This window comes from Nannospalax galili, unplaced genomic scaffold (assembly GCF_000622305.1).
Source record: "Nannospalax galili isolate Female #2095 unplaced genomic scaffold, S.galili_v1.0 scaffold1065, whole genome shotgun sequence".
NCBI lineage: Eukaryota > Metazoa > Chordata > Mammalia > Rodentia > Spalacidae > Nannospalax > Nannospalax galili.
The window spans coordinates 145,396-162,129 of record NW_008353600.1 but is presented as its reverse complement, the minus strand read 5'-3'; the positions used below and the strand labels follow the sequence as shown (position 1 = coordinate 162,129).

The 16,734-nt window shown below is 36.4% G+C and overlaps 1 protein-coding gene across 12 annotated transcripts in view; it reads left to right on the top strand.

Annotated features, from left to right (window-relative positions):
- Mkln1 (muskelin 1) overlaps positions 1 to 14,731 on the top strand; it is a 377,131-nt gene extending 362,400 nt beyond the window's left edge. For all 12 annotated transcript variants that reach the window (XM_029554914.1, XM_029554911.1, XM_029554909.1 and 9 more), the window contains 2 exons: positions 2,653 to 2,707; positions 14,372 to 14,731. In XM_029554914.1, coding sequence (XP_029410774.1) covers positions 2,653 to 2,707; positions 14,372 to 14,493 — 177 coding nt within the window. In that variant the 3' untranslated portion in view covers positions 14,494 to 14,731. The remainder of the gene's footprint in view (positions 1 to 2,652; positions 2,708 to 14,371) is intronic.
- Positions 14,732 to 16,734: the final 2,003 nt, after the last annotated feature.

Genomic DNA, 16,734 nt, shown 5'->3' with positions numbered 1-16,734 from the left:
CCCACCCAGAAAGGTGAAAGGTAACCTCTAGTAACTATCTACTTACATAAGCACTTTTACCAGAACTTAACTGACAAACATGTTAGAAAAATTACTATGGATAATATACAAACAATGAAGCTGTTATTTTGAGAGATTGATTCAAATCAATGAAGAGTGGGATCTGAATAGGCTTAATGAATTCTGTGTTTCCCTCTAAGCTAACACATATTTTCCTCTAAGAAAAGATATTGTGATATCATGGGCTGAAACATATTTGTATCAAATGACAACAGACAATGTAAGAATTAAATCCTCCTTACCCTAGCTCAGAAAAATGTTATTGAATAGGTTAATGCTGTTGTAATGAAATGCTTCTTCTAATTAAAAATAAAAAAAACAAAACAGTATTTGCAAATAAAAAAAATCAGAATAATTGTGTTATGTTAGTAATGAATAATTAGAAGATGAAAACAAAACATATTAGCTCAAAAAGTATCAAAAACTCATGTCAGTTATAAGTAATTAAAGAAGACCTAATAAATGAAGAGAGATCCTTATGGATTGAAAAACTAAAAATTGTTTCAAACTTTCTACCAGTTGTGGTGGTGCACATCTGCAGGATATGCTGAAGAGATGGAGGCAGGAGGATCTTGGGTTTGAGGGCAGCCTGGGCTACACCTTTTAGGGCTGGAGAAATGGCTCCAGTGGTTAAGAGCATGTACTGCTCTTGCAGAGGACTCGATTAAATCTTAGCATGCACATCCACAAGGGTTACAACTGCCTGTAACTCTAGCACCAGGGACTGCACGCACGCACGCACACAGACATACACACACACACACGATCTTATTTAAGAAAAGGTTCCCATTGTCCCCAAATTGATCTTTAATGTAGTCATTATCAATACTCTGGAAATTTTGGATTTTGTTAATTGTTGTTACAGACAAGTTGATTCTAAAATTTATGTGGCGGGACTAGAGAGATAGATGGCTTAGCAGTTAAGAGCACGTACTCCTCTTGCAGAGGACCTGTGTTCAGTTCCCAGCACCCACTTGCAGATTACAGGCGATAGTGCCCTCTTCTGGCCTCCTTGGGCACTAGGCATGCATGTGGTGCATATCATACATGTAGGCAGAACACTTACACATATAATAAAAATAAAATAAAATTTATGTGGAAGCAGAAAGGATTTAGACTAAACAGAAAGGATTTAGACCGAAATAATTTTGAAAAAGAAAAAGTTGAGTCTTATACTACCTGATTTCAGAACTCTATAAACACCACAACAATCAAGGCAGTTTGGTACTGGCTTAAGAGCAGACAAATGGATTAATAGAACAGAATAGAGTCCAAAAATAGACCCGCATATATATGATCAATTGGGTTTTTTAACCAGGATGCCAAATTCAGTTAAAAAAAGAAAGGAAAGTCAATAAATAATGTTTAACTAGATATCTCAACCCTAATCTTTTTGTTTATATAAAAATTAACATGCATTGCAGATCTAAATATAAAGCAAAGTCATAAGAAGAAAGCTTGGATTATAAATCTTTTAAGATATTTATTATTTTTACTTTATGAGTGTATTGCCTGCATGTATGTAACTACACCTGTGTCATGCAATGTCCATGAAGTCATTGAAGAGGGTGTCTGATCCCCTGGAACTGGAGTTATGGATGGATTTTAGCTGCTATATGGGTTCTGGGAATTGAACCCAGGTTGTCTGAAGGAGTAGCCAGTGCTTTTAACTGCTGAGCTATCTCCAACCCCGTGGATTATAATCTTGACAGCCTTAGAATAGGAAAAAAATTCCTAAATTACACAGTAAGCACCAGTTATTTAAAAAAAAAAAAAATTGGGGCTGGAGAGATGGCTCATCAGTTAGGAACACTGAGTGCTCTTGCAGAGGACCCGGGTTCAACTTCCAGAACCCACATGGTGGCTATGAACCATTCTTAATTGCAGTTCTGGGGGAATCCGAAGCCCTCTTCTGACCTCCACAGCATTGCAAGAAACAGGTGCACTCATATACATGCAGGCAATACACTCATAAAATAAAAATAATAAGTAAAATTTTAAAAAATATATTGATAAATTGGACATCAGAATGAAAATTGGTACTCATTAAAAAGCATTTATTTTAAAAATAGATGTGGAAGCTGCAATATCTAAAGCAATATTTGCAATGGATAGATTTGACAATTGAAACCTAGATGCTGGTTGTCTTATGTTCTTCCTAATTTTTGCTTAGAAAAATAGTTCTGGAATATTGTCCTGTTTCTGACCTCCAAAAGCCAATTAATTGGGATTTTCAGATACTAGTGTGATCATTATCTGAAATTTTAAAGGCACTCAGGAAGTTAAGGCAGGAAGATTGCAAGTTCAAAGCCAGCCTGGGCTACATAGTGAAACCTTTGTCTCAAAAAGAAGAGGAGAGGAAATGGGAAGGGAGAGGAGAGGAGGAGAGGGAGAGGGAGAGGGAGAGGAAGGGGAGGGGAGAGGAGAGGAGAGATCAGCTTATTCTTTTATCTAAATGTGATGTTCTTGCCTATATTTGGTAACTAGATTTATATAGCACATGAGCAAAAACAGAAGCTCGTAAGTGAAAAGTTACAGAAGTTATTTTTTAAGTGTGCGAGCCTGCTAATTTGCTTCTGTTTTTCTTTACAGTTTCAACTCCTAGCCTCAGCTCTATTCAAATCTGGCTCAGATTTTACAGCTCTAGGTAAGTATGCCAGTATAGTTTATCTAGTTAGTTGTACTAGCATTTGGAAGGTTGGATTTTGGTTTCTCTTTTGAAACATTAGATGAGATGTACATCCAAATAAGTGCATGTCATTTCTAATAACCTGCTAGAAGGTTGCTTCCCAAGCATCATTCACCAATTCTTGGCCAGTTGCAGATCACCGTATACCACTTAATTCAAGCAGATGGCAATAGAAGTATGCCAAAATAAATTTTTATAGCACTCTTTTGGAATGCAAGCATTATTACTGGTACAATTATTATGAGAAGACACTTGGTTGAGGTTTTTTTTTTCCCCCTTTGTTCTTTGGAAGTTGTATGGTATCAAGAGAATGATAAATGGGATTTGGAATGAAATATTTTGAAAACAAAGAAAATGAATTATCTCTTTCTTAAGAATGCAAATTTCTGGACCCTGGAGAGATGGCTCAGCGGTTAAGAACACTGACTATTCTTGCAGAAGACCTGGGTTCGAATCCCAGCACCCACATGGCTGCTAACAACTGTCCATAATTCCAGTTCCGGGGGATCCAACAGCCTCGTCTGTCCTCCGTGGACATTGCATGACGCGGGTGCACTTACCTACATGCAGGCAATACATGCATACACATAAAAATAATAAACAAAATTCTTAAAAATTTTTTTTAAAGAATAGAAATTTTTATTTGTTGATATATATTAATTGCTCAAGTTCCCTTTGGAAATCTTTTCCTCAAACATCTTGGATATGGCCATTAGTCTTAAGAAGTACTCTTATTTAGGGCTGGATGGCTCAGCAGTTAAGAACACTGGCTGCTCTTGGAGAGGACCCAGGTTCAGTTCCCAGCACCCACATGGCAACTAACAGCCATCCTCAACTCCAGTTCTAGGGAAATCTGGAGCCCTTTTCTCACTGTCTTGGCCATTGCATGACACAGGTGCACTTACATACATGCAGGCAATACACTCATAGGCCTAAAATAAAAATAATAAATTTTAGCCAGGTGTGGTGGTGCACGCCTTTAATCCCAGCACTCGGGAGGCAGAGGCAGGTGGATCTCTGTGAGTTCAAGGCCAGCGTGGTCTACATAGTAAGTTCCAGGACAGCTGAGGCTACAGGGAGACCCTGTCGCAAATGACCAAAATAATAATAATAATAATAATAATAATTAATAAATTTTAAAAAAGAAGTACTTTATATAATAAAGAATTACTAGAAAAAAGATTGTGTGCTGGGGATTAAGTGGTACTAATGAATCATTAAAGTAACTAATGTAGTAGAACCGTGGTAGCAGAGAAAGTGGCCTCAAGAATTGACAGACGGTATTACATGAAGTTAAAAAGCCTCTGCAGAGCGAAAAAAAAAAAACAAAACTATCAGCAGAGTGAACCAACAACTTGTCAAACTGGGGAAAATCTGTGCCAGCTATACTGCAGGCAAGGAGTTGATATCCAAAATAGATAAAGAGCTGTAAAATTTAATCACCAAGTAAATAAATAAATAAAACCTGCTAATCAATAGCTAGGCTAGTGACCTGAACAAATAGTTTTCAAAAGAAGAAATACAAATAGCCAATAAAGTTTTTTTTTTAATGTTCAATATCCTTAACCATCAAGGAAATTCAAATTAAAACTAGTTTGAGATTCCATTTCACCCAGTCAGAATGACTGTCATCGAAAAAATAAGTGCTGAAAGGATGTGGGAAAAGTGGAATCCTTATTTACTGTTGATGGGAATGTAAATTGGTGCAGCAATTATGGAAATCAGTGTAGAGCTTTCTCAAAACACTGAAAAATATTAACTACCATCTGACTCTGCTGTACCACTCCTGGACATACAGTCAAAGGACCCTGTGTCCTAATACAGAGATATGTGCATATCCTTTTTCATTGCTGCTCTATTCACAATAGCAATGAAATGGAACCAGCCTATCTATTCAGTAAGTGAATGGATAATGAAAATAAAAGTAGAAGGGAAGTGCTGAAGGCAGAGATGTGCAAGTCTGGAGGCAGGCCAGGAGATGAAGAGAGAAGTGAGTAGGCCGCTGAGCAGCCAAAACTAAGAGTGCACGAAACTTATCACTTTGTATGCTAATTAAAAAGGAAAAAACAAAAAAAAAACTTTAAGTAGCTAAACTAGGCTATTGTAAACTGAGTCTGTGAAGTTCCAGATTGCAGAGCTTTATTCTGGTTAATTTTCAAGAATCTTTTAGATAGGACAACTTATTGGTACCTTCAGGATTTTTTTGATTTTGATTTTGTTGTGGTTGTTTGAGTTCCACACTGGCTTCAGTTTCATGATCCTTTCGCCTCCAAGAGGCATGAAAAATTTTATTCTCTTCTTGGCTTATGAAATGTAATTATATATATGAATAGCGCTTACATCAATGGAATTGGTATGTATTCATGTATAATCTTCCTGTGTGCATAGAATAGATACTGCTGTTTTATTTGGAGTAATTGCTGGGTGATGTTAGTCTAATTTCTTCATTGTTTGTCCTGTTGTCTAAGATGAATAATTCCTCAGAAGAAAGAAAACTCACAAACTGTATATAATTGGGTGCTTTTCCTTTCCCTAGAATGGGAAAGAACAGCAGTTTTCCTTGGGATCTTGCTCTCCTTTTTCATAGCGAGTAATTTAGGTTTCTAACTCTAGAATATGATGGACCCCACAAGCTGACTAGCAGGCCTCTATAAAATAATTTCAATGAGTGTGTCTTCAGGCTACAAAAAATTGCAGCCCTCTGATGATGGGTTGAGATCCTAGGTACAAACATTGTTAGAAAGCTCATGCCCTTTGGAATTTTATCCTTTGATGTAGACATAGTGATACACAAATTGGAAGCCTGCCTCAATTTGAAAGAGTTGGCACCTTAATGTGTATGGAAACCACAGCCCAGGGTCATTATTCTTATTTATTGATGAGCAGCACTAAATTGTCTTTGGCTATTTTTTTAGCCATTAAAATAAGAATTTCTTGGCAGTGATTAAATAGGTTAGGATGGTGTCAGCAAATATTTTACAATTTAGCTTAATTTCTTCTGTCTCTGTCCTGTTCCCTGCCAGAAGGCATTTTTTGTCAAGAACAATTTGTTTTACTTGGATTCTAAACAAACCTCAAATACAGAGAACAATATGAACACAATACACACAAATAAAAGAGGGAAAATTCTTATGAAGCTTTTTCCTACCTTGGCTGAAGGAAGTCAGTATAGTTTATTAGTTAGTAAGTTAGATTATAGCATAGTGTCATGAGCCAGAATGGAGGTCCAGACACCAGCTATACTACTGGCTAATTAAAAGTGAACTCTGCATTGGAAATGCAGCCCAGTAGTAGCACAAGGGCATAGTGTGAACAAGTTACTTGACCTTCCTGATTAGTGTTTTCTTTTCTTTTAATTTTTAAAAATTTATGTTTTTAGTTTATGAGTGTTTTGCCTGTGTGTATGTAAGTCCACCATATGTGTGTATTGCCTGAGAAGCCAGAAGAGGGTGTCAGATCCCTATAACTGGACATATGAGTGGTTGTGAGCCACTATGTGGGTGCTGGGAACCAATTCCAGGTCTTCTACAAGAGCAGTCAGTGTTCTTAACCACCGAGTCATCTCTTCAGTCCCCTCATCAGTAGTTTCTTTACCCATAAAATAGAGATAAGGAAGGTACCTAACTTGGTTTTTGAGAGAATTAACTGAAATAATTTTGGAGAACACAGTATAATTAAATACTTTGTAAGTACTCTGTTCATAGTACTATTTTTATTAACTCTCTTAGAAATTGAATCTTCTGGCAGGCTTAATGGCACATGCCTTTAAGTCCCAGCACTCAGGAGGCAGAGGCAGGTGGATCTCTGTGAGATCAAGGCCAGCCTAGATTACATAGCGAGTTCCAGGCCAGCTGGGGCTACAGGGAGACCATGTTTCAAAAAGACAAAAAACCAAAAAGAATCTTCTGGACTAGAGATGGCTCAGTGGTTAAGAATACTCACTGTTCTTGCAGAGGACCTGGGTTTGGTTCCCAGCACACACATGATGTCTAACAACTGTCTATGACTCCAGTTCCAGGGAATCTGTCACCTTCTGGCATCCACAGGCATTGAACACACGGGTGCCACTTACTTATATGCATGCAAAGCACACGTGCGTAAAAATCTTTAAAAAAACTTTTAAAAGAATGTTTTAGAAAGTTTAGAAAGTTCTTTGTACCAGAGATGAATTTCAATGAGGAGCAAATTTAGGTTGTATGCTATTTTGATATTGAGAAATTTGACGTTATTTATAAATAAATACATTAAGCAAGATTTCATGCCTGTGTAGAGTTCCTAGTTCTTGTTCTCATTCATTTTCTGTCAGATTGTTTTCCTTTTTATAATTAGAATTGAAATGAAATGGATGCTTTACCTGACTAATTATAAATATTAAATTTTCTAAAGTCTGCCAAAGAAACTAGTTTCACTCAAACTTTTTAACTGACTTCAAAATTAATCTAATTTATATTAGCATCTTAAATAAAAATACTTACTGATATTACCTGTAATACTTCAGATAATCGTAATGTAAATTAAAGTATTTCTAATAATTTCCTGTAATATTTGAGATAATAATAAAAATGGGAATTGATTTACAAATAGCTGGTATTATCTTAGGTTTGGAAAAATGACTGACCTCCAGGGATCTTTACATTAAAGCTGGTTTCCTTTCCAGTTCCAAAATGAAGCACCTTTGAATTCAGCTGAACTATTTTGGTATTTTTCAAAGCTGTGTCTTCTAGAAAATATTTATTGGAGTACTTCATTTTATTTTCTACAAAGCATGTGGCAAATAGGAAAAAAAAAATGTGTCTATAGAACCTATTGCTCTTTTTAGTCTTCCTACCTTTTTTAAAAAAAAATAAGTGGATAGGCCAAATATAATGTGCACATAATCCAGACAAATGTTCAAAATGTTCTGTGCCTAAAGCACAGTACTATTTGGCATTCTGTTGATATTTGTAAATTAGGAACCTTAAGAGTATAAAGCATTTGCTGTACCTTTTGGGACTGGAGGGATGGCTCAGTGGTTAAGAGAACTGACTGCTCTTGCAGAGGACCTGGGTTCGATTCCCAGCATCTAATGTTGGCTAACAACCACCATCCTAATTCCAGTTCTAGGTGATCTGATACCCTCTTTTGACTTCCGCGGGCATTGCACGACATGGATGCACTTATATACATGCAGACAATACACTCATACACATAAAAGTAATAAAGTTTCTTAAAAAGATATTGTAGTATTTGCTGTACCTTTTAAACTTTATATTTTGCTGTATCCACCAAACCTAGATTTCAGGAAGATACTTTCTTCAGCTCTCTGTCTGCAGCCCACATTTTTACAAGGGCTTTTTATATAAATAATAGGTTTGATATTAGAAACAGGAAATACAGATTTCTTTAAATTGGCTGGAAACATGGTTCAGAGGTTAAGAGCACTTGCTGCTCTTGTGGAAACCCTGAGTGCCGTTCCCAGTACCAACATGGCTATTCACTGCCACTTCTATCTCCAGTTCCAGGGGATCTGATGCCCTCTTCTGGCCTCCAAGTTCACCAGGCACACTCATGATGCACATCTGTACACACAGGCAAAATACACATCCACATAAAAAATGAAAACAAATAATCTTTAAAAATAAACAGATCCTTTTTTTAAAAAGGTGATGACAATAACAACCTTAGGCATGCTGTTGATCTACAGAATACTGTTTTTAAAAAAAAAGTTTTTTTATATGTATACTGGGGAAAAATGAAAGCTCTCACTATTCTCAATTTCTCATTTATCATAAATAGGAAAAGCCAGCCAGCCTACATAGGCTATTGTCAAAAGGCTATTCGTAGTAGATGATCTTCTTAGAGCAGCCATTGTCTTCAGCACAGTGCTGTGTAGCGGTAGAGGTGAGAGAAACAGTGATGAAGAGCAAGAAGCCTAAAATCAATGTCACCTTTCTGTTTTCTCTCTCTGTGTAAGTTATTGTGTTTTATCAGTGAATTTCCTAGGCTTCTGCCCCTTTTAAATATATTATTAATAACTTTTGACTACAGAGTCACTTAAGAGTCTCCTTTGACAGCTTCCCAGGCTGCTCTGCCTGGTGTGTCTTTACCCAGCACATCTGTATATATAATTGATTCTGATTATTCAAAGTAAATACATTTTATTTATTTACTTTTTATTTTATGTGTATGAGTGTATTTCCTACATGTACGTTAAGTACACCTATGTCCTGCAGTGCCCATAGAGGTCAGAAGAGGGTGCCGAATCCTCTGGAACTGGCGTTATGGATGGAACCGAACCCAAGCAGCCAGTATTCTTAACTGCTGAGTCATGTCTCCAGCCATGTAATTACATTTTATAAAACCACAAAGAAAAATAAATTACTCAAGATGGAATCACTGCTGGTGTGGGAAGTTCAGAGTTAGGCTTCTCTGAGCTGTTGCCAGCATTTTGTTTTTCAACAAATCATTGCATAACCTTGATTGGTGGGTATTTTTATTTAATGACTCCTTATTTAATATATATTGTTGATCCATTAGCATCAAGTTCATGATCAGCAGCACTAAGACCATACCTGAATGAAGCTTGTTTATCACATCTATTTCTCTGTAAGGCACACCATGACTTTCCACTAGACAGTACTTTACTATACCTAGAGGCCATTTGAAACAGTGGAGTCACCAATAAAAAGCTCAAAATTTGAAAATCATGTCACCAAACAGAGCACGAAGTGACAGCTGTGTACAATATGAGACTTGAAACAAGAAGGCAGATCTTAGCTAAGTATGTGCTTGTAGTAGCTCAAATATTCTATGCATGTCTGAATATCATTAGAAATATCATAAACCTTGATTGTGATATTATAAATAAATATAAATATTAGGTGACTTTGTAAATATAGAATCTTAATAATCAAGATTTTCTATAAATATTCACATATATAAGCATAGCTTTGAATATGCTAGCTTTATTACAGAATGTGATTCATTTAGTCATGTAACTTCAAAATATTTCCATGAAACTGCTAGATCTGTTGTATTCTTATGAAGTGATCCTAGGGATCTACTATAATTTAACCATTCAATTAATGTTAATATGTTTCACTTTCCTTATTGGTAAATAGTAATAAAAATAAAAGATTAAATATGTATAACATACTGCCCTAAGCACTCAATAAATGCAGTAAGAAGAAATACATGGACTTTGGAGTCTCCTCCCTCACCATCTATGAGGCTTTATTAAAGTACTGAGTCTCTAAGTAATTCTTTTCTGAGTGGAGTTTATGTACTACTTTATTATTTTTGTGACAATAAAATGTTACTTATAAATGCCTAGCACATAGTAGGAAATCAGTGTTTTCTCCATAGATCATGGTTTCATGAAAATAGTGTTACTTCATAAAATGATGTCCTGGAATTAAAATCTGCTCTTAAAAATCTATAATGTACTGTGACAGGTTTGCAAATTCAGGTCAGAATAAAATGAATCAAAGAAAAAAAATCCTAAAGTTAAACTGAGAAGGAAAAAAATCTATTAGTTGGTAACGTAATCGCACAGTAGGAGAAAAAGAGAGAGCTGAAAGTTAATACAGTATCTGTGAGTTTCATTCTATAAGCAAAGGAATCTTACTTGTATTAGTGGCCTGGGTATAGTAATTCTAGGACTCTTTGTATCTTTGTTTGGTTCGTTTTTTTTTGTTTTTTTTTTTTTGTTTTTTTTTTGTTGTTGTTTGTTTTATTGAGACAGGGTCTCCCTGTAGCTCCAGCTCACCATGGATCTTGCTATGGAACTCAGAGACTTTGCCCTGCCTCTGCCTCCCTAGTGCTGGGATTAAGATGTATGCCACCATGCCCTGGCTTTTTTGTATCCTTTTTAAATTAAGCAAATGAGTAATTCTGTAATTCTGCACTGCTGGGAATCAGGGTTTTCTTGGTGCAAGAAAAGAGATATGAAATAGGATAAAAAGAGGAAGAATTCTCTGGGAGCAAGGTTAAAAAACTGGAATTGGCATCAAAGAGGTTAATTCATGGTTTTGTTTAAAAAGTATATAGGGGATGGAGAGATGGCTCAGCAGTTAAGAGCACTGGATGCTCTTGCAGAAGACCTGGGTTTAATTCCTAGCACCCAAATGGCCCCTTACAGCCATCTGTAACTCTAGTACCATGCGATCCAGCACCCTCTTCTGGCCTCCAAGTAGTGGTGCACATACATACATGCAAGCAAAACACTCATACACATGATATAAAATAAGTAGCTGGGTGTGGTGGTGCATGCCTTTGATCCCAGCACTTGGGAGGCAGAGGTAGGCGGATCTCTGTGAGTTCAAGGCCAGCCTGGTCTACATAGTGAGTTCCAGGACAGCTGGGGCTACAGAGAGACCCTGTCTCAAAAAGACCAAAAAAGTAAATCGTTTAAAATAAAAAAATAATAAGTGTGTATATGCACAAACCTAGAAGTGACATGTTGGCATTAGCATGACTGATCTTGTATTTCTAGCATAACCTGCCATTAAAAGGAATTAAGGCTTCTTGGAGAAATGAGGGACTCCAGAGCTGTGAAAGGATGAGCCTGGGAATCTTGTATGAGAACGTAAAGAAGTGGACAGTGTGCTGGGCCTGGTGGCACATACCTTTAATCCCAGCACTAGTGAGGCAGAGGTAGACAGATCTCTGTGAGTTTGAGGCCAGCCTGGTCTACATAATGAGTTCCAGGCCAGCTGGGGCTATGTGTCTCAACAAAAAAAAAAAAAAAAAAAAAAAGTGCTTAGTGTCAGATGGGTATATTCCCACTGAAACCTGGGACAATATGAATATCAAAGCAAGTGATGCTAGTAATGAGGAGAGCATTGATCCAGGAGCACATGTGGGTCTAAACAAATAAATAAAACAGAAGGAGAGCATAAAAGATCTTTACAATGAGTGACAGTTAACAGCTGTAGAAGGAATCATAATTAGGAAATCATCATGATTTGGCTAATTCTTTCAGCAAGAATTAACAGTATCACTAGGTCCAGGTCTTTTGGGAAACAGGTTATTTAAATAATGTCAGACCATCTCCCCATTATCAGTTTATTAATTTCAGAGGTAGAAAAGAACAACTTTTTTCTAGAGAAATTTGGCAAAGTCTGCCTTATCCACATGATGAAAGATGACCTCATTGATACAGGACAAACTGATGCCGTGTGCTTGTGAGATAATACACTTGAAGGACACAGAGTCACTTCTGTAGTACTCTGCCAAGATTCTATAAACTGCATCTGCTCATGAAGCAGTCAAGATAACCCAAATTTAGCACATACTGTATTTTTCTATACTCTGCAATAAATCTGTGCAATTAGAAAACAAAGGAGCTGAAGATTTGTATCAGTCCAAGAAGACTTGGACTTGCAGTATGTGATCTTGGATTAGATTTTAGATGAATGGTAAAGTGATTGATTAAAGGATTATTAGGAAATCAATGTTAAATTTCCTGAACTTAATATATAGTGAGAGTGAGGATGTAACTCTGTCAGAACATTTGCCTGCTCATGTACAAGGCCCTGGATTCATTCCTAAAACCACAGAAAGATAAATATGTGTGGGTTGGGGTAGAGAGAGAGAGAGAGAGTGTGTGTGTGTGTGTGTTTGGTGATTATTTAAGTGGGTATTCTGTTCTTAGCTGAAATGAGTTCAGTAATTTAGATATATAAAATCTGTAAGTAGTTACACATGTATGCAGTAACAATATATTAGATAAGATGTTAGCAGCTGATTCATCTAAGTGAAGAATATCTATGAATGCTTGTTGTAGTCTTTTTTAAAAACCTTTTTTTACCTATTTTTTATTTTATGTGGGTGTTCTAGCTGCAAGTACACCCATGCCATGCAATTCCCACTGAGGCCAAAAGAGGGTGTCAGATCCCCCTGGAACTGGAATTTCAGACAGTTGTTAGCTGCTGTTTGGGTGCTGGGAACCAAACCCAGGTCCTCTGCAAGAACAGCCAGTGCTCTTACCTGCTGAGCATCTCTCTAGTCCCTTATTTTAGGTTTGGAATTTTTTTTTATTTTAAGGGTTTTTTTTTTTTTTTTTTTTTTTCAAGTAAAGGAATTTGGAACATTCAGTAAAGCATAGTAAAGAAAAAGAATTCTAATCTTACCTTCAGAAATATGCTTTGTTAGTATTTTGCAGTATTTCCTTCTATTCATTTCTATGATATGATAATAGGCTTCTCTAAATCTTGGGTTCACCTCAAAGGAAGAAATATTTCCCCCTCAAATTTAAAACAATAATAGTAAAATTTTAAAAATAAAAAAGAATGTATCATTCTTGAGGCATTATTTATTTCCTTCCAGGAAACTGGCATCCTTGACAATGTTATATTCTATTTCTGTTCTTTACAAGATTAAAACAAATTGGACCTAAAACCATTAAATAGAATCAGTCCAATTTGTTTTTTCCCTGAACTGCATGGCAGTGTAACTTGTTATGGCTATAGTCATTTCTGATGGCACTTACCAGAGCTCCTAGCTAGCCATTTCAGCAGTAGGAAAATCATTTATCACGTAAGTACTTAATTTATGTGCTAGAAATCTGAAGCAGCTGAGATCAATATACTAACAGACCAAAATGAGGCATTGGCTGGTGTGAACTTGAAAATGTTTTCTAGAGGTTAATGGGGGAAAGAATCCTTTAGATTAATAGGCTTCACCTTTTAAGAATGCCCACTGCCTTCTGGAGGCTGGAGCAATGGCCCAGTGGTCAAGAGCACTGACAGCTCTTGCAAAGGACCCAGGTTCGATTCCCAGCACCCACATGGTAATAACCAACCATCCATAACTTCAGTTCCAAGGGATCTGACACCCTCTTCTGACCTCCACAGGCATTGTATGACATGGGTGCACCTACATACATGCAGGCAATACACATAAAATAAAAATAATTAAAAAAAAAGGAATGCCAACTGCCTTCTAGTATTTATCTGAGTAAAAGTAGTTGATTATTCTTATAGCTTAGACATAGCATAAAACTTGTTACATAGTCACAGAATAGTGGTATTGGCTATACAAAGGTACTCTATTTGTTTTATGTCATTCCCTCTATCATCTACATTTTCTCTCAGTTCTCTGATAGTACTTTTAGCTCTGAAGAACATATTGATTTTAGCCTACTTTCTGAAGATCCCTTCCTTGTAGTTTTGTTGTATTTTCATTACCAAAAACATTTTAGTATGTCAGAAGCACTAAAGAGATAGAGGGGTGGAATTTCCTTAATGGACTAGCAGAGGAAACATCTTGTAGGGGAGAGATGAGAAATCAATATTACTTAGTTACTAAAGTTGCAGTCTTTCTGCTAGGTAGTCTCATGTAATTGCATTTCATCTGTGCAATAATCTGAAGTAAACAGGGTTGTCGCAGATGTATAGTTATGAGGAAAGGTGCTGACAGCCAAGGAGGCCAATAGTCCCCAGTGCACACTGCTGCATGCCTTCTCTTTAGGTGTTGTGAGCTGGAGGTAGAACGGAGATCACATTAGTAGGGTTTAGCTAGTTTTGAAGCCTGACATGATTTTGGTTTTTCCTTTGCACATGCTGCTGGTCACACTAAGTTTTCTGTTCCATGTTGAATTTTAAACTTAATGGATGAATTTCTTTGTCTTTTCTTCACCAGGCTTTTCAGATGTGGATCACACCTATGCTCAGAGAACTCAGCTCTTTGACACCTTAGTAAATTTCTTTCCTGACAGCATGACTCCTCCCAAAGGCAACCTGGTAGACCTCATCACTCTGTAAACCAGGAAGGCAAGTTGAGGAGTTGCTGTGCTCAGAAGTGGAGATGAGTCCCGAATTCAGTGTTTGTATTGGTGGATGTGAAGTTGCAGTGACTGAGGACTGCATCAGAGTTTTGAAGGATCCTTATCATCACAAGTTTCAACCCACTTCCTTCATACCTGACCTCAGTCCCCTTCTCATATTCCTGCATTAGGCTAATAAAGTGAAATTGGTATACTTCCCATTTAATTATGTATATTTTTCTTTAACCTTCAGAATTAATAAGTATTAACAAAAAATAAGCAGTTTTTCTTTTCCTAATTTTTAAATTTCTATTTTTAATTGAAGGAACAGCATTGTTAATGCTTGGTACTATAAGAATTTTGGATTTTGTTTTTGGATTATTGTCTTTATTTCTTTTTTTCTCCTTTCCCTTTCACTTTTTCACATTACACAACTGCTTGTAAGTGGTGTCACTGGTTTGCCTCTTTATTCTTAACAGGTTTGTAGTTCTGTAGGACTGTTGATGTGTGTTAAAGTGATACATGTGTCTATGTTAACTTTTCTTGTATTAAACAGTAGGATAGAGGGCTCAAATTCATACTTCTTGCCATACCACTAAAAAGTGAAGCTCAAGATTGACCCAAACGCTCAATCAGAAATTGATATTTCTGTAATGATGTTTTTTATAGCAGATACGACAGTAGCTATTGACTTTGAGTCCCAGAAACCTGAAATGAAGACTGTGGTTCAGAAACTTTAAGAGCTCTCCATTAATGATTAGCTGGATAGGAGAGCTCCAGTCACGATTCATATGTTCATTTATGTCTTTGTAGGAATTTGGGAAGAAAATTACTCTTTCCTCTGGTAGCTGTGCAAAGTCAGGGCTCTCATTTCTCTTGTGGGTTATCTTTTTGTAGCAGTTTTATCTGGGAAGATGGGTTTCCAGAGCTGTGCTTTCATTTTTTCTAATATGTCTCTCTGTATATAATGGTATTTTGAAGAGTAGTAGTTGTTTGTTGTCCTTTGCCATACCACTGACAGGCATTTCATTAAGCACACAAACCAGGCATTTTTAAATGGACTAAAGGAAAGAAAATAATAGTGCAAAGAATTTTTCATGTGTAGTAAATTGCCTTTTTCATTTTTCCATTTTGTATATGCAGAAACAGAGATATGTACCCTCCCATTACACGTTGTGGACTGTAACACAAGAAACCTGTATCTGATTAGTGTTCCCATTTGCTCCAAAGTGTGCTGTATGCAGCCGATAGCCACCATGTTGAAAGCAAGTTCTGTGATGTCCATATGCCAGCTATTAGGAGTGATTCACTATGAAATTGACCCATACTTTCAAAAAGTGTTGTGTATAGGAATGAGACAGAGATGTCTTTTCACTCCGCCTTTACTATGTGGTTTTACTTTTGAATATGAACAGAAATACATTTTTGCCAGTTGTAGACTTGAATTGTGACTTTTTAGCTTTATAAGCATCCCAAAGCAATCACTAGTGATTTATTAAACATTTAGGTCTTTATCTTACCTTGTGAAAAGTGTGCTATATAGTTCAGCAGGTACCAAATTGTATAAATATAGAATAATCAGTTGAATGTACATTTGAGTAAATTCATTCTATTCACAGACATTTGTAATTTTATAAAATTACTCTCCTTAGTAACAGCCAAGAACATAAAATATATCATTAATGTTATAGCTTGGAGGATCTCTTTTTATGGGGACAGATACAAATCAGATAGTTGACAAAGAAGAACTTGATAACTGCCAAAATGCAAACACTCTAGCTTGGTTACTGTGAATTCTGGCACTTTGAAGATAATACCAAATGGATTTCTACTGCCCTTCATTATTTGTGTTTACAATGCTTTTTAATATTTCTATCAATTCCTCCAACTTGTATTGTTTGTAGGAAATTCATTTCTTCACCTCCATGATTTTTTAAACTACTTTTCTCATATTTTTAGATATATATGCCTATTTTAATTTCATCTTTCCTCACTTTTATTTAGCTAGAAATTTTCCTTTGTTTCTGGAATTTTTCTTTTCTACTATCATTTTAAATGGTTGAATCACACAAAACCACTTGGTGAGATGCATTCACTCACCGAAGAGGTAACTGACTGGATTAAGTCCAAATCTGTGCCTTGGGGATTGAATAGGGACTACCAAGAGTGACTTTAGAAAGTGTAGGGCCTTATATATCCAGGACCAAGATTGACATGCTGATCCCAGCATCTTACATCA